Source organism: Macadamia integrifolia, chromosome 4 (genome assembly GCF_013358625.1).
Source record: "Macadamia integrifolia cultivar HAES 741 chromosome 4, SCU_Mint_v3, whole genome shotgun sequence".
NCBI lineage: Eukaryota > Viridiplantae > Streptophyta > Magnoliopsida > Proteales > Proteaceae > Macadamia > Macadamia integrifolia.
The window spans coordinates 7,448,597-7,461,206 of record NC_056560.1 but is presented as its reverse complement, the minus strand read 5'-3'; the positions used below and the strand labels follow the sequence as shown (position 1 = coordinate 7,461,206).

General features: G+C 39.8%; 2 protein-coding genes across 5 annotated transcripts; one reads left to right on the top strand and one right to left on the bottom strand.

Annotated features, from left to right (window-relative positions):
* Positions 1-221: 221 nt before the first annotated feature.
* On the top strand, positions 222-3,120 carry LOC122077133. Of its 2 annotated transcripts, none has more exons than XM_042642946.1 (3): positions 222-332; positions 976-1,056; positions 1,189-3,120. In XM_042642946.1, the coding sequence occupies exons 1-3, from the start codon at positions 240-242 to the stop codon at positions 1,330-1,332; spliced, it is 318 nt and encodes a 105-aa protein (XP_042498880.1). In that variant the 5' UTR covers positions 222-239; the 3' UTR covers positions 1,333-3,120. The 2 variants fall into 2 exon arrangements, with proteins under 2 accessions (XP_042498880.1, XP_042498879.1); XM_042642945.1 differs by having other exon boundaries at positions 230-879.
* A 137-nt stretch (positions 3,121-3,257) lies between these two features.
* Positions 3,258-11,968, bottom strand: LOC122077132 (kinetochore protein SPC25 homolog). 3 transcript variants are annotated; one of them, XM_042642943.1, is made up of 8 exons: positions 11,731-11,967; positions 10,385-10,450; positions 6,787-6,933; positions 5,812-5,922; positions 5,636-5,725; positions 5,404-5,526; positions 4,780-5,015; positions 3,258-3,702 (listed from the first exon to the last, which is right to left on the bottom strand). In XM_042642943.1, exons 1-8 carry the CDS (start codon positions 11,897-11,899, stop codon positions 3,691-3,693), a joined length of 954 nt encoding a protein of 317 aa, XP_042498877.1. In that variant the 5' UTR covers positions 11,900-11,967; the 3' UTR covers positions 3,258-3,690. The 3 variants fall into 3 exon arrangements, with proteins under 3 accessions (XP_042498877.1, XP_042498876.1, XP_042498878.1); XM_042642942.1 differs by lacking the exon at positions 3,258-3,702 and adding an exon at positions 4,136-4,554 and having other exon boundaries at positions 11,731-11,968; XM_042642944.1 differs by lacking the exon at positions 3,258-3,702 and adding an exon at positions 4,540-4,681 and having other exon boundaries at positions 11,731-11,968.
* Between the last annotated feature and the right edge of the window lie 642 nt (positions 11,969-12,610).

The window sequence follows — 12,610 nt, the reverse complement described above, 5'->3', positions numbered from 1 at the left end:
AAAAAAAAAAAAAAAAAAAGGAAAAATCTAATCCAACAATCTACGAACCTCCACAGAAACAGAAGAACCCAAAAAAACACGGATAAAAATCGTCTGTTGTTCTCAATCTCCGTTTTTCCATTTTTTTTAGGTGCAGAACACGACATGTGGACAGTCCATCATCAACGGTCAAGATTAAGAAGGTTGGTTGAAGCTCTACCAAAACCGGGTTGAGGTTTGTGAACCAGACCGAGATTTGTATGACCCAACCCAACACAAAGATCAAATTTCCTTGCGGTTCCTTCTCAAAAATCGAACAACCTGAAGATGATGATGCCGTCGTCGACAATAATGTAGGTTTTCTTACCCACCAGAAATGAAAAAAAAAAAAAAAAAAAGTTTCCTCCTTTCTTTTCTTGCTAGTTTTTTCTTCGCATGTAATGAAATAATACCCTGTATTTCATTTGATGTTTGGGTTCTGCGTTTATCTTTGTGATTACGGATTTTCATGTCACTGGGTATCTGCAATTGTGTTTTGATTTCCATTCTGTTTTCTCCAATCCGAAATTGACCATTGTTTAGAGCTTCAGAATCTCTCCTTTTCTCCTCTTTCACACTATCATTTACAAGCTTTTTTTCCCCTCTGGATGGAAGATGACTCCAATTTAATGGCATTTTCAAATTCACTCTTTGCATGCCAAAAGAATGAATTTGAAGGGGGAAAAGAGAGAAAAGAAGAAACTTTACTCTTGTTTATTGGCATCCTTCAGGATCCAATAGGGAGGGAGGGGACCATCGACCATCCATTCTCTCCTCGTTGTCCCCTACTCCCTAAATCGTGTCAAGATTTTTTCTTGGAAGAGGCATTGCATTTCACCTTTCTGGGTCTCTGCCTCTCTGGTAATCTGGCGTCTTATTCAATGTTTATCCAAAATATAAAAGAAAGAACCAACGAAATTTTTTAATGGATTAAGTTTTCCTTTTTCTGTTCTTCAGATCTCGGGCTCATCTCTTTCAATGAAGCAGGAAAATGCCTCAGAGATCGTAGACAAAATGGAATCCAGTGGCGTCAGCAAGGTAAAGTGGAAAACCCGAGTCCTCTGGTCTTCTGGTTTTTAATCACAGAAACACATTTCTATTATCTGTACAGACTACTATTAATTCTAGCGAACCTGTTGTGGTGATGGTGGATTGGTGGTGTTGTCGCAGAGTTTGTGTGCGATATGTCTGGAGGCCTTGAGTTACAGCAATAAGAAAGTGGGAAGCCCAGGGAAAACTGTATTCACGGCGCGCAATGCTCACACTCATTCCATTTCAGTTGCATCTCCTCCAATGTCCGCCATGGGAGTGTGACCTGCCCCATTTGCAGAGCGTACTGGACAAAGCTCCCACGAAACCTCAACCCACCCCCACTCCATACTTCTTACCTCCCTTGCACCACCCAATCGGATCCAATCCTCCGCATCCGTGATGATTCCATCGCCAACTTCCGAGTCCACAGGCGTTACTCCCTCCGCTTCGCTCGCTACGACGACGACGACCCAGTGGAGCCTGACCTCAGTTCGCCGCCGCACCCCCGCCTCCACCTCAGTCTCATCCCGATTCACTTCACTCCTCTTCCTCCCCCAGCAACAACACCTACATTTCGGCAACTAATTGCAGGACCCGCTTCGTACCAACTAGGATTAACACAACCTGGACCACAGAGTAACAGAGCTTATCTCTCCGTAACTTGATCTTTGTGTTGGGTTGGGTCATACAAATCTCGGTCTGGTTCACAAACCTCAACCCGGTTTTGGTAGAGCTTCAACCAACCTTTTTAATCTTGATCGTTGGTGATGGACTGTCCACGTGTCACATTCTGCACCTGGCAAAACATGGAAAAACAGAGATTGAGAACAACAGACGATTTTTATCCAAAAAACACAGCTTCGATGATTGTTCTCTTGGAAAATAATCCTCTGTTTTTCTCATCCCTGTTTTTCCTTGTTTTGCTACATGCAGAACGCGACACGTGGACAACTTTAAGACCAAACAGAGGATTTTGATCCTGTTCTCTTTGCCTCGACCATACGAAATCTTCTCCATTCTCTCTCCCTCTCTCTCAACCTCCGAACGCTTGTGAGCTGTGGACTAAACCTCTTCATTATTTCGAGGAAACTTCTTCTTCCTCTCTCTCTCTCTATCTCTCTCTCTCTCTCTCTACTGCTTACAAACACGGGAGGGGACTCGGGTGGCTGCACGGACGGCTTCCTCGGCGGTGCCTCTGGCCTTGTCTGCTCTGTGTGGTGATTTTAATGAGGTTATTGCAAAGGAAAGATAATATCTGCTTGGAGATGAAATCTACTTGGAAAACCATGAATTTTGTGAACACAGACATTGATTTTAGTATGAAAAAGGTCCTTTTCTTTTTTTTCTTCTTCTTCTGGTGTTCCGGTGGAAAAGGTGAAGCTAAGGGAAAAGGAATCGGGGTGGTGGTAGCTAATGTGCGCCTGAATGGTGGGTTTGTCAGGTGGGTTTCCATAGGTTCCCTTTTGATCTTTCTTTTGTGCTCCGATTGGGTCTCTAGCGTTTGGCTCTGTCGACGGGCCCTTGCGTGAAGGAATAATGGAGGGAAGAGAGAGGTGTCGCAAGCAATTCTGGAGAGCTGATTAACTCAACTCCTCTCCTCAATCTTGACCCTCGTCTCAAAGTCTCTTCCAAAATACGAAATTGTTCTTCGCCTCCGTCGTTGGCGATGCCCTCTGGTTCTTGTTGAATAGCTCGTATATGAAGGCGCTCGTGGTCATTTTTCGGGTGCAGAGGCTGAGGTGAAAGAATCTCTGCTGCCGCCTCATCGCCGTCGAGGAACTTGTACTGCATGTCAGAGGTTTTGATAGCATTGCCGAAGAGATTAGAGGGAGGGTATAACGATCATTTTAACTGCACCTAACACTGACTAACAATGAAGAGTCTAAGTATAATTTGGTGAAACAGAATGAGTATCACTATCGCATTCTTCAGTGGTGGCCCGGTAAATTTTCCTTTTTTTTTTTTTTCTTTCTCAATATCAGTTTGTAATCAGGCTGCCAATGGGTTCAGTCCAATCAGGTTTGCAAGGATTCACAAGGAAATTAATGAAGCTCCTTGTTTCTTGGGTTTTCAACTTATTATCCGGGTTACTATCAGTCTGGCTTTGGTTTTTTATTGGGTTCAGTCCAGATTTCGGTTTTTGTAGGTGCATCCAATCAGTCTCCTTCAGTTTCAGTGCTCAATTCATTTCAGTCGATCCTATCAGGGACTACACAAGCAGGGAGTATTCATCCCCCACCCCCTTTTATTATTTAAAAAAGCACGAATCAATCCCGGAGCAAAATAAATCCCAACAAAATAATCAGAATATATTAAACTATAGCATCGAAATCAGCAACCTTACATTCATCACAAAAAGCATTGACGAGATATACACTAAACACTGATGTTTTGGCTTGAGATTTTGCTTCTTTTTCTGGTACTCAAAGCTTGAGATGCTTGTCGAGTGGGCAATACAGGGTTCGGAGCCTTCAGGCTTGCCGAAATCTGCTTCACCCATTTACAACCCAACAATAGTTACGAAGTGTCCTCTTAAAGTACCATCAGGGGGTCATCCATGGTGGCTAGAGCTGAGGCTAAAGGCATGTGAAAAAGCATGAAGGATTTCATCCGGCGTGACAATGAGGCCTTTCTGAACATTTATTTCTTGACCTGCCATATATAATAGTTGTCAAAGGACATATGCTTATTAGGCATCACTTAACCTCTCACAGTCCAAATGCTAACCATTTACACAACTCACAAAAGATGATTCCAACATTTATTTTTTATTGTAAAAATTTTGGTTCCTATATAAACCTGTCAAATGGCTGAGCTAGCTGGGCTCACTTATTTTTACCATATACAGCATTGATATCATGTCTTTGTTACTGTACAAAAAAAGGGATTGTTCTGAATTCTTATGGCTTGCAACCATGGATTTGAGCAGTTAGACTAAAATCCTCCTACTATGAATATCAATGCAGAGTATGATCCCAGAAATGGCTACTATCCTACCAGGGAAAAAAAAGGGCACTACTAAAGCAAAATATACAGTGGCTGATTGGAGAATGCTGAAGGGGGGGGGGGGTTAAAGCTTATGCAATAGAAAAACCAGAACCCACCACTGAGCAGCATGGACACTGTAAAATGGCATCAAATTTACAATTCACCTCACTGCTTGAAAACCTTTTGGACAATTCTACCCAAGATACCTCTCCCATTTGACCCATCGGCCCCATCCTATCATTTCAGTAACATTCTAACAAACAAATCTGAAAGTCATCCAGTAACAGGAGTGCTTGGATCTTTAAGACTGAAAATGGTGTCAACAATAAGGATCCTTTCGAGGGGTTATTGGCAGCTATGCTAACCAGACATTTTTGCTACATGTAAAGCTTGGAGGCATAAAATATACTGCTGATCCACTGGAGGTGAAAAAAGACTCCTTATGCAGATTGCAGTGCCTTGTAAGTCATCCGATAGTGCAACTTATGAATCAATAGACTCCTTTGTAGGTCTCATCTGCAAGGAATACTTTGAGGGTGTTGCCAAACAGTGCCTTATCAATTTTACCATATAAAGTTATATGTTCTACACCTCACACATGTGGGAGCCTCGTGCACTGGGTACGCCATTAAAGTTATATGTTCTACAGGATCCATCATGGACCACTTCAATTAGTTTTACATGCGAGTTAGATTGTTGACACTAGAAAGGAGGACAAGAGAAAAGAAAAGAGCCAAATACCTTGAAACGAGGGGACCGGCGAATAGATGCTGCAGATGTAGAAGAGAGAACCTTTGATTTACTCATTCGCCCATGATTAACTTTTCTTGGAGGTCTACGAGTTTCTCCTGATTGACTTTGAAGTCCATTTTCATTTTCTGAAGAATCACTTGTGCTGTCAACCGAAACTGATGCAGCTGGAGCTGATCTAGATATTGTTGTCGAGTCTGGGTAAGATGTGGCTTGAGGAACAATTCCTGTTGAATCATAATCCAAAAAAGCAGAGATTACACATGAACTTGAAGGGGCAGTTTAGGTACACATTTCCTTTTACACCTTAAAATCATTGAATACAACATGATCAATGTGAAACAATTTTCCAGATATTTCGAGGTCGATTGGTTAAATGCACCTCTCAAGAAATAGCTGAAAAACATATCACATTCTTGTGTTTTGCAGTTGATGTATTGAGCGTATTAATGCATGTTTGACTTGCTAGCATATACTGCAAAGCAATCTAACTCTGAACATAAATGATTCCAGTTCCCATTTCAAGAGAAAAGACATGTTGATGAGGATTAGATATGGATCAAGGGCTACATTGTGCAATTACGAAGTGCTTACAGCATATAAAAATTGTAGTACCTATGGATGCAGCTGCTTGAAACTTCTCTCTCATAATACTCACAAAGTTGAACAAGCCATTAGTTTGGTTCAATTCTTGGATCAACTCCTTGATGTCATCCAAGTAAGGGTTGCAATCCAACACTGAGGAATAATAAGCAAACACATGGCGCTGTTAAGATGCATGTCACAGAATGCTTTACCAACAAAATTTCCATGACAACTAAATGGGGGGCAGTGATCTACTACTTACATGTATAGATATCATTTGCATGCCTCACAGTGAAAGAGTACTCCTCATTTGGATTTTTCAAGTTAATTTGATTGAATATAAACTTGACCCCTAAAGAAAAACCTTTATTAATGAGAAGATCATAACCTCAGAGTGAAATCAAAAGCAGTTATAAAAATTAGTGTCCCATTAATTACCATGACCTCCTTCGATCCGAAAGCCAAGTGCCCTATTGTACCATGAAATGGTCTCTTCTACATCTCTGTTTCTCATTTCCTGATCACCTTTTCCTAGCGGTGCTCCCAAATCTTCAATATGAATCATTAAAGGAAAAAAAAGGCACAATTCAAGCAAATGAATTAAAATTTTCCTGTACACTATACTCAAATCACTATATACCAACTGTGTAGAATAAAAACATTTAAACTGCAGCAATACCAATACAGGTTAGAAAAGTACCTATGTATAGAAGGATGAATAAAAGAGAAGAGAAGAACTAGGGAAAAACCCAGTTCACGATCTGTATATGAATAGCACCATGAGCCAAGGCACTAAATCATATAATTAGTGACTCATAAAAGTCACTGATGATTACAACTACAAACCCACCAAATAATACTTCAAACAAATCACCAGGCGAATGCATGAAAGAGCAGCCAACCCAAGTCCTAGGTAAGTCCATGCATTTTTAAGGCACTTTCCCTCTATCACTATAAGGTTAGGTAAGCCAAAGTAGTAGAACATACATAGAAAATTTTATCTGTTTTAATTTTTTCAAAAGAATCCTTCAGTTGAAGGAATAATACTCATATACTCAAGCTACAAAATGAATAGATCCCAACTAGAAGGTACAGGGTGAAAATAAAAGTAAAGTAGTAAAGGAAACATGATGACACTGAACATTGGAGTATCATATAACAGCATTTCTAACACATCAGTAAATGGTCGTTGGTTCTTTTTACAAGGTTAGCGGCCAAATAGTTCAAGCTTGACTTTTATTTTAGATGAAGCATGGCAGTAAGAAAGTGTTTTGCAGTTCCCTGATAGAAATGAATTAAGATAATGAGTAGGTGCTTTAATTGGATAATCTAATTTAAAAGCTGCCCACAAATTTGACATGCTACTATATAAAACTTATAATATCGAGGAGAAAACATAAAGAGAAGAGCTACCAAGTGATTGCCGAGAAATTGTTCCTGCATATTCATCCTTCTTGGCCCGTTGATCTTGCAAATTTTCTCTAAGCTCTTTTATTCTAGTTTTTGCTGCTGCAATGGAATCAACTATACTCATTCGCTTGGCCTCCTTACGGTTCTTCACTACATATGCAATAGAAAAAATGTCAATGTATTTTACTCAAAAAATATCAAATTCATAGGCTCATCAATGTGCAAAGACCAGTGATCCATAGGCTGCATTTAGTTGCTCTACATCTTGATGTGGGAAAGCAAACTCGAGAAAAACAGAAGATGCTGTTGAGGGGTGGCTTTTGGGAAAGGTAATCCCTGGTTTTGTGTTTCACTTGTTACATGAGAAAACACATGGAAAAGAAAACTGAGAGAAAGGTGGCCATTCATGGCTTCTCCCCTCACTCCCACAAGGTGGGGAAGAGCAAAGTACAATTGTTGGACAACCAAACAACAATGATGAATTTCATCGTAATTTTTCTTGATTTTTTTGCGTGCAACCGGACAATTAGCGAAGGAAATTTTTTCTTACCTTTTTTTTTTTAAAGCAACCAATCCCAACCTCATTATGTTCATTAATCAAAGATTAGACAACAGTTTGAATCAATAAAGTGCACTTAATATGGAAAATATTTGTATTAAAGCATTACATGGAATGAACAATGTGGCAATGCCTATTCCATCTAGAGCATTTTTGGTTGGTCATCACTTGCATGACAAACTATCCACATCATAGTTGTCACGGAGTCTAGGCAATCCAAGGCATTGGAGGGGGCCTAGACATAAGGCGACTGCCTAGGCGTCCATGGCACATGGACACCTTGACAACTATGATCCACATATCAAATGAACTAACAATCCTAACCATAGAGATTATTTGATTGATGCTAAGTCAAACTATCTAAACATCAAAAGCTACCCAACCTCCCCCCCCCCCCAAAAAAAGGAAAAAAAGGTATTCAGTTAGGCTTGCTAATGACAGGTTCATAGATATATGCAAGTCATCCAATAGATTAGACACAAATAAATTGTCAAATGGATTTTCTATATACATGGTTTTTGAGAGGTTTAAATTCATATTTTCCCAAAAAAAACATGGAAATTCTCAAAAATACCACTTTGTCACTCACAATGTAACCTATCCCCAGTTTATTTAGTCCATTCACGGGAGCTCTAAATTCAACTGAATGCGCATTGGCGCCTGTCTGTCGTAGTACAACTCCCTGAAGAACACAAAATTAAATCAAACTCATCAATAGATTCTTAACGAAACAAGATACACCTCAAATGCCCTATATGCAACTGCTACAACACTTGACATGGCCATAGCAGCTACTGAGTACTTCTCTCCATCATTTAGTTCCCACCAAATAATGAGTAGTTGATCATATCATTTACTATTTGGCACATTAGATGTGTCCATATAGCCATTTTGAAATTTCTGACGGTGTGCAACATGGACCAGATCAAGCTCAATTAAGAGATAAAGACCAAACCAAAGCCAATGGGCCATACTGGCTCCAAGCTAAATCTGTGGCTCAGAGTTTATACCAGCATCATTATGGATAACCACGTTGTATGACCTAAAATTGAATAAAATTTCTCATACTCTCTTGCTTAGAGCAGTGTTGGGACTGCCAAACAAAAGCACAATATCAGACCCAGAAAGATCCCAGCCCAAACAAACTAAAGTTAGAACAGGCCAGTCAAGGATAGGTTAAACCAAATCCAAACTGCAGCCCAACTTTAAATACCTAGAAATGTAGGACTAGGTTTGACAAGCCAAACTAGACCCAAACAACAGGATCTTGTAAACCAAAGAACAACCAATAATCAGAAGGCAACAGTTCAGAAATAATAGCTAAACAGTCCTTGTAAACCAGCAGTTTAAGCACAGAATTCTGGAATTCCTGAGAACATAAGTATACCAACAAATAGGAATAACCAGTAACAGGTAGTTGATAAAAACAACTCACGACCAGTCAGGAAAGAACACAGAAACAGATCAGCCAAACCAGATCTGGAATCTGGGCAGCATAACACACTCGGCCAGAACTGAAATTAATATCAGATCAGCAAACCCCTGGTCTGATGATCCTCAAACTAGGATCGAACCCTCCCCTAATCTGGTCTAACAGTCAACGAAAAGTTGAGCCCCATCAGGTGGCTGATTCCTCAGGTCAGTGAGAGGTCGGTAGGTAGAAAAACTGGGTTTCTAAAACCAGAGTTTAAAAATAGGATCAGATTACTTTATTTCAATATCCTAGGTCAGAATAACCTCATACTTGGATCGAAGAAAGCCTCCAAAGAGTGAATGACTCGACCCAAGTTGTAGTCCAAACCATAAACCAGAAGTGCTTCAAACCACAAAAACCGATTGTGAAAATTAAGAATTTATGGGTATAATTAAATGTCTAAATACCTGGACCGTGGAGCAGTAATAGTACTTGTAAAACACTTGAGAAATAAGAAAGAAGGAACTGTAGAACCCTCCTGGACTTCACGCTGCAAGGAGTCGCTCGGATCAGACACCAAACCCTGCTTCGTTGATCAAACACAAAGAGCAGCCTCAACAGAGACCAGCGGCAACAGCAGCATATTTTTCATTCATAAATCATGGGGCTTAATGGGAGCCCTCTCCTTTATTTATAATAATGATGGGGGGTGTTTACAAATAATAGCAACTCAAAAGTTACCAAATCTGAGTTACTAAAACTACTAACATGTAGTTACTAGAAAACTGAAATTGTAAACTAATGAAAAATGAACCTAAATAAAACTGAAATTAGAAACTAATTTTTGATTGAATTTAGAAACTAACCAACCCCATCAATGCCCAACTAAAAAGGAAACTAATGTAAAAGGGAAACTAACTAGTAATCCCGTACTTAATCTTAGAACCCCTCTTTTAAACCCATAAAAGTGGCCCAACCACATGGACTGAAGACCCAACACGTATACGGCACAACCCTAGGCTTATTCCTAATAAAACAAACCTATTTTGGTTATTAATCTGCATCACCTAGTAATTCTTCAAACAACATCTCTTCAAGGTACGCATATGCAATGTGTGAATACAATATACAATTCCGTTGTTCCAAAACCTTTCCATGGCATATGTTCCAAAAAACTCAAGATTAACATCAAGAATAGGTTGAACCTATTAGGGAAGTTAATTTCATGAAAAAATAGAGAGCCACACCATCAACAAAACGATATCATACCAAATGTGAAAATAATTTTTCCCCACATGGCAGATGAAGGAGTGCTGTTATTCAAAAATATACGATGGAATTAAGTAAATTTTGAGAGAAAAAATCTCAGTTGTATTTCTAGTGCAGTGATTTATTTGTAGAAACCCTAATTGCCACATCATCAACAAAAAGATATCATACCGAATATCAATCATTTTGCCCCAAAGGACAAATGAAGGAGTGCTGAAATTAGTCAAATATATACGATAAAATTAAGTGAGTTTTGAGGAAAAAAATCTCTGTCGTCTTCCTAATGCAGTGAATTATTTGTAACTTTGCACACCTAATTGCAGTTAAGTGAAAAGAAAACATCCAATTGAGAGACAAACCTGCAAGAGCTTTAAACAAAACATCCTCCAGTTCCCTTAGGTGAGCTTTAAGCTTTCCCAGTTTCACTGAGAAGGAATACAAAGAAAATTCAGGAAAGAGAATTTCGGATACCTACCAAATAAAAAAATACATAGACAAACTCTATCAATCAAAGTATGAAATAATAATTTTTTTAGAGAGGTGTGCTGCCCGCGTGCTGCCCTATAGAGGGTGGCAGAAATGGGAGAGCTGGATGGGCATCACATGGGAGGGGTAGTGGGTCATTTCAAAGGGGGAAGAGAGAGGTAGACACAGCACCTGCTAGCACGTGGGTGGCATACCCAGCCTTTTCCCTAAATTTATATCAACCAGTCCGTAAACAAATATTTTCTTGTCAGATTTTCAAACAATGAAAACCAGGGTAAAAATCTCAAATAGGAAAAATCAGAGAAGTAAATCATATCACCTTATCACATGAGAGCTGAACATTTTTTCATATGCACACTATTAATGTTAGCTCATTTTTTCATATGCACACCGTTAATGTTAAAGAACGCTACCTCCTCATGTACCACAAACCCACACACATGGGGAAGTGGAGCCAGGGAATAGGCATTTTTTCGCAGCCTGGTTCCACTCCCCCCATGTCTATGGGTGCAGGGTACACTAGGAGTTGGAGTTAGCGTTCTTTTTCCCTATATATACATACTTTTATCAACTTAACTAAATGAGTACTAGCTCTTTCTTCCGAAGATTTCAAACAATGAAAACCAGAAAGAAACTCCTACTAGGGAAAGGAAACATTCTCATATCTACATTCTACCGTAAAGGGGCTGCTAATATGTGATGATGTTTTGCATATAAAATGCACCTTCAAACTACATAATAAGATCTGTTCCTTAGTGTTCCTCAAGAAATATACACACTTCAGTTCTTAACAAGTCTATCCCCACATAAGGGCTTCCACAATTTACAAGAGCAACAGAACCCTAAACGCCACCAGAACCAATATATCATCTTCAAGATAAGACAAAAACCTAGTTTGGACTTTACAAACCTAGCATTCCCTCCCCCGCCAAAACCACATAGTCACGCACAAATTATGTAAATAGGCAGAAAACCCCTGAATCCCGGTGCATCACTGTCAAGATTCGAAAAGCATAAATAAGAACAATCGACCAGGAGAACATCAAACCAGCTCTCGGCACTCACAGAAAACCCTAAAATTACGGGAAGAGAAACAAACGGAAACTCAAAAAATCGAAATTCTAAAGCTCAAGAAATCAATAATAAGAAAAATATCCAACAAAAATTCGTAATTTCGAGTGCATCAAACTTAGAACAGTGATTCCCGGTACAAGCTTACCTTGATTTTCGGCAGTTTCTTCAGCCTTGAGCTTGACCGATTCACGAGACTTTCGAAAGGAATCAGCAGCAGAGCTCACTCGCTGATTTTGAACCGCGATCTCTCGATCGCAGACGAGCCTCAGCTCCTCCATTTTTCGCTGAATCGAAGCCTCTGTTCTTCTCTCCATCCCGTCTAAGGAAAGAACGAAGGTCCAGTTTGTTTGGCCTCGGTTTTGGGAGTTCTGGTTTAAAATGCGTGAAATTTCTTTAGCCCGCCATTTCTAGTTTAAGATTCTGATAAAGGGAAGAGAAACTATCCAATGTGACGTTACAAGCAAAGAGGCTCTTCCACCAAATTGGAATCAAGTCATTAATCAATCAGATTCCTATCCAACGTTAGAGAAAGCAACCCTCACATCTATAGGTGGGCCCTCTCATAAAATAAAGATTAAAGCATCCCAAAGTGTCACCGAATCTACTTTTGCCCAACCGTGGTGCGTACCACATTAAATCTGCACTATTAATCTCCTTGTTAATCTAAACCGTCCATTTCTCTCATGCCTTCATTAGTGGCTGTTACCGACACAGCCGGTTACTTCTTCAACCGAAACCACCAGTAATCAGTTGAAAAAAAAAAAAAAAAACAGACGGCTCAGATTATGTAGGATAAGTCGATAAGATCAGTAGTTCACAGAAAATGTGGTATACGGTGAAGGCCACTCGATGGGCCCGAGGGTGGGGTGTGTACATGACATCCAGAGGATTTGTAATAGCTGGGTTGGGCTTAAGAAGGCAAACGGGCAAATTGCGGCATTGAGATATAAAAGGGAACCATTGGACCTGCGTCACTGAACCCATGATTATCCCAACCATGGGCCAGCAGGCTGAAATCCATATCA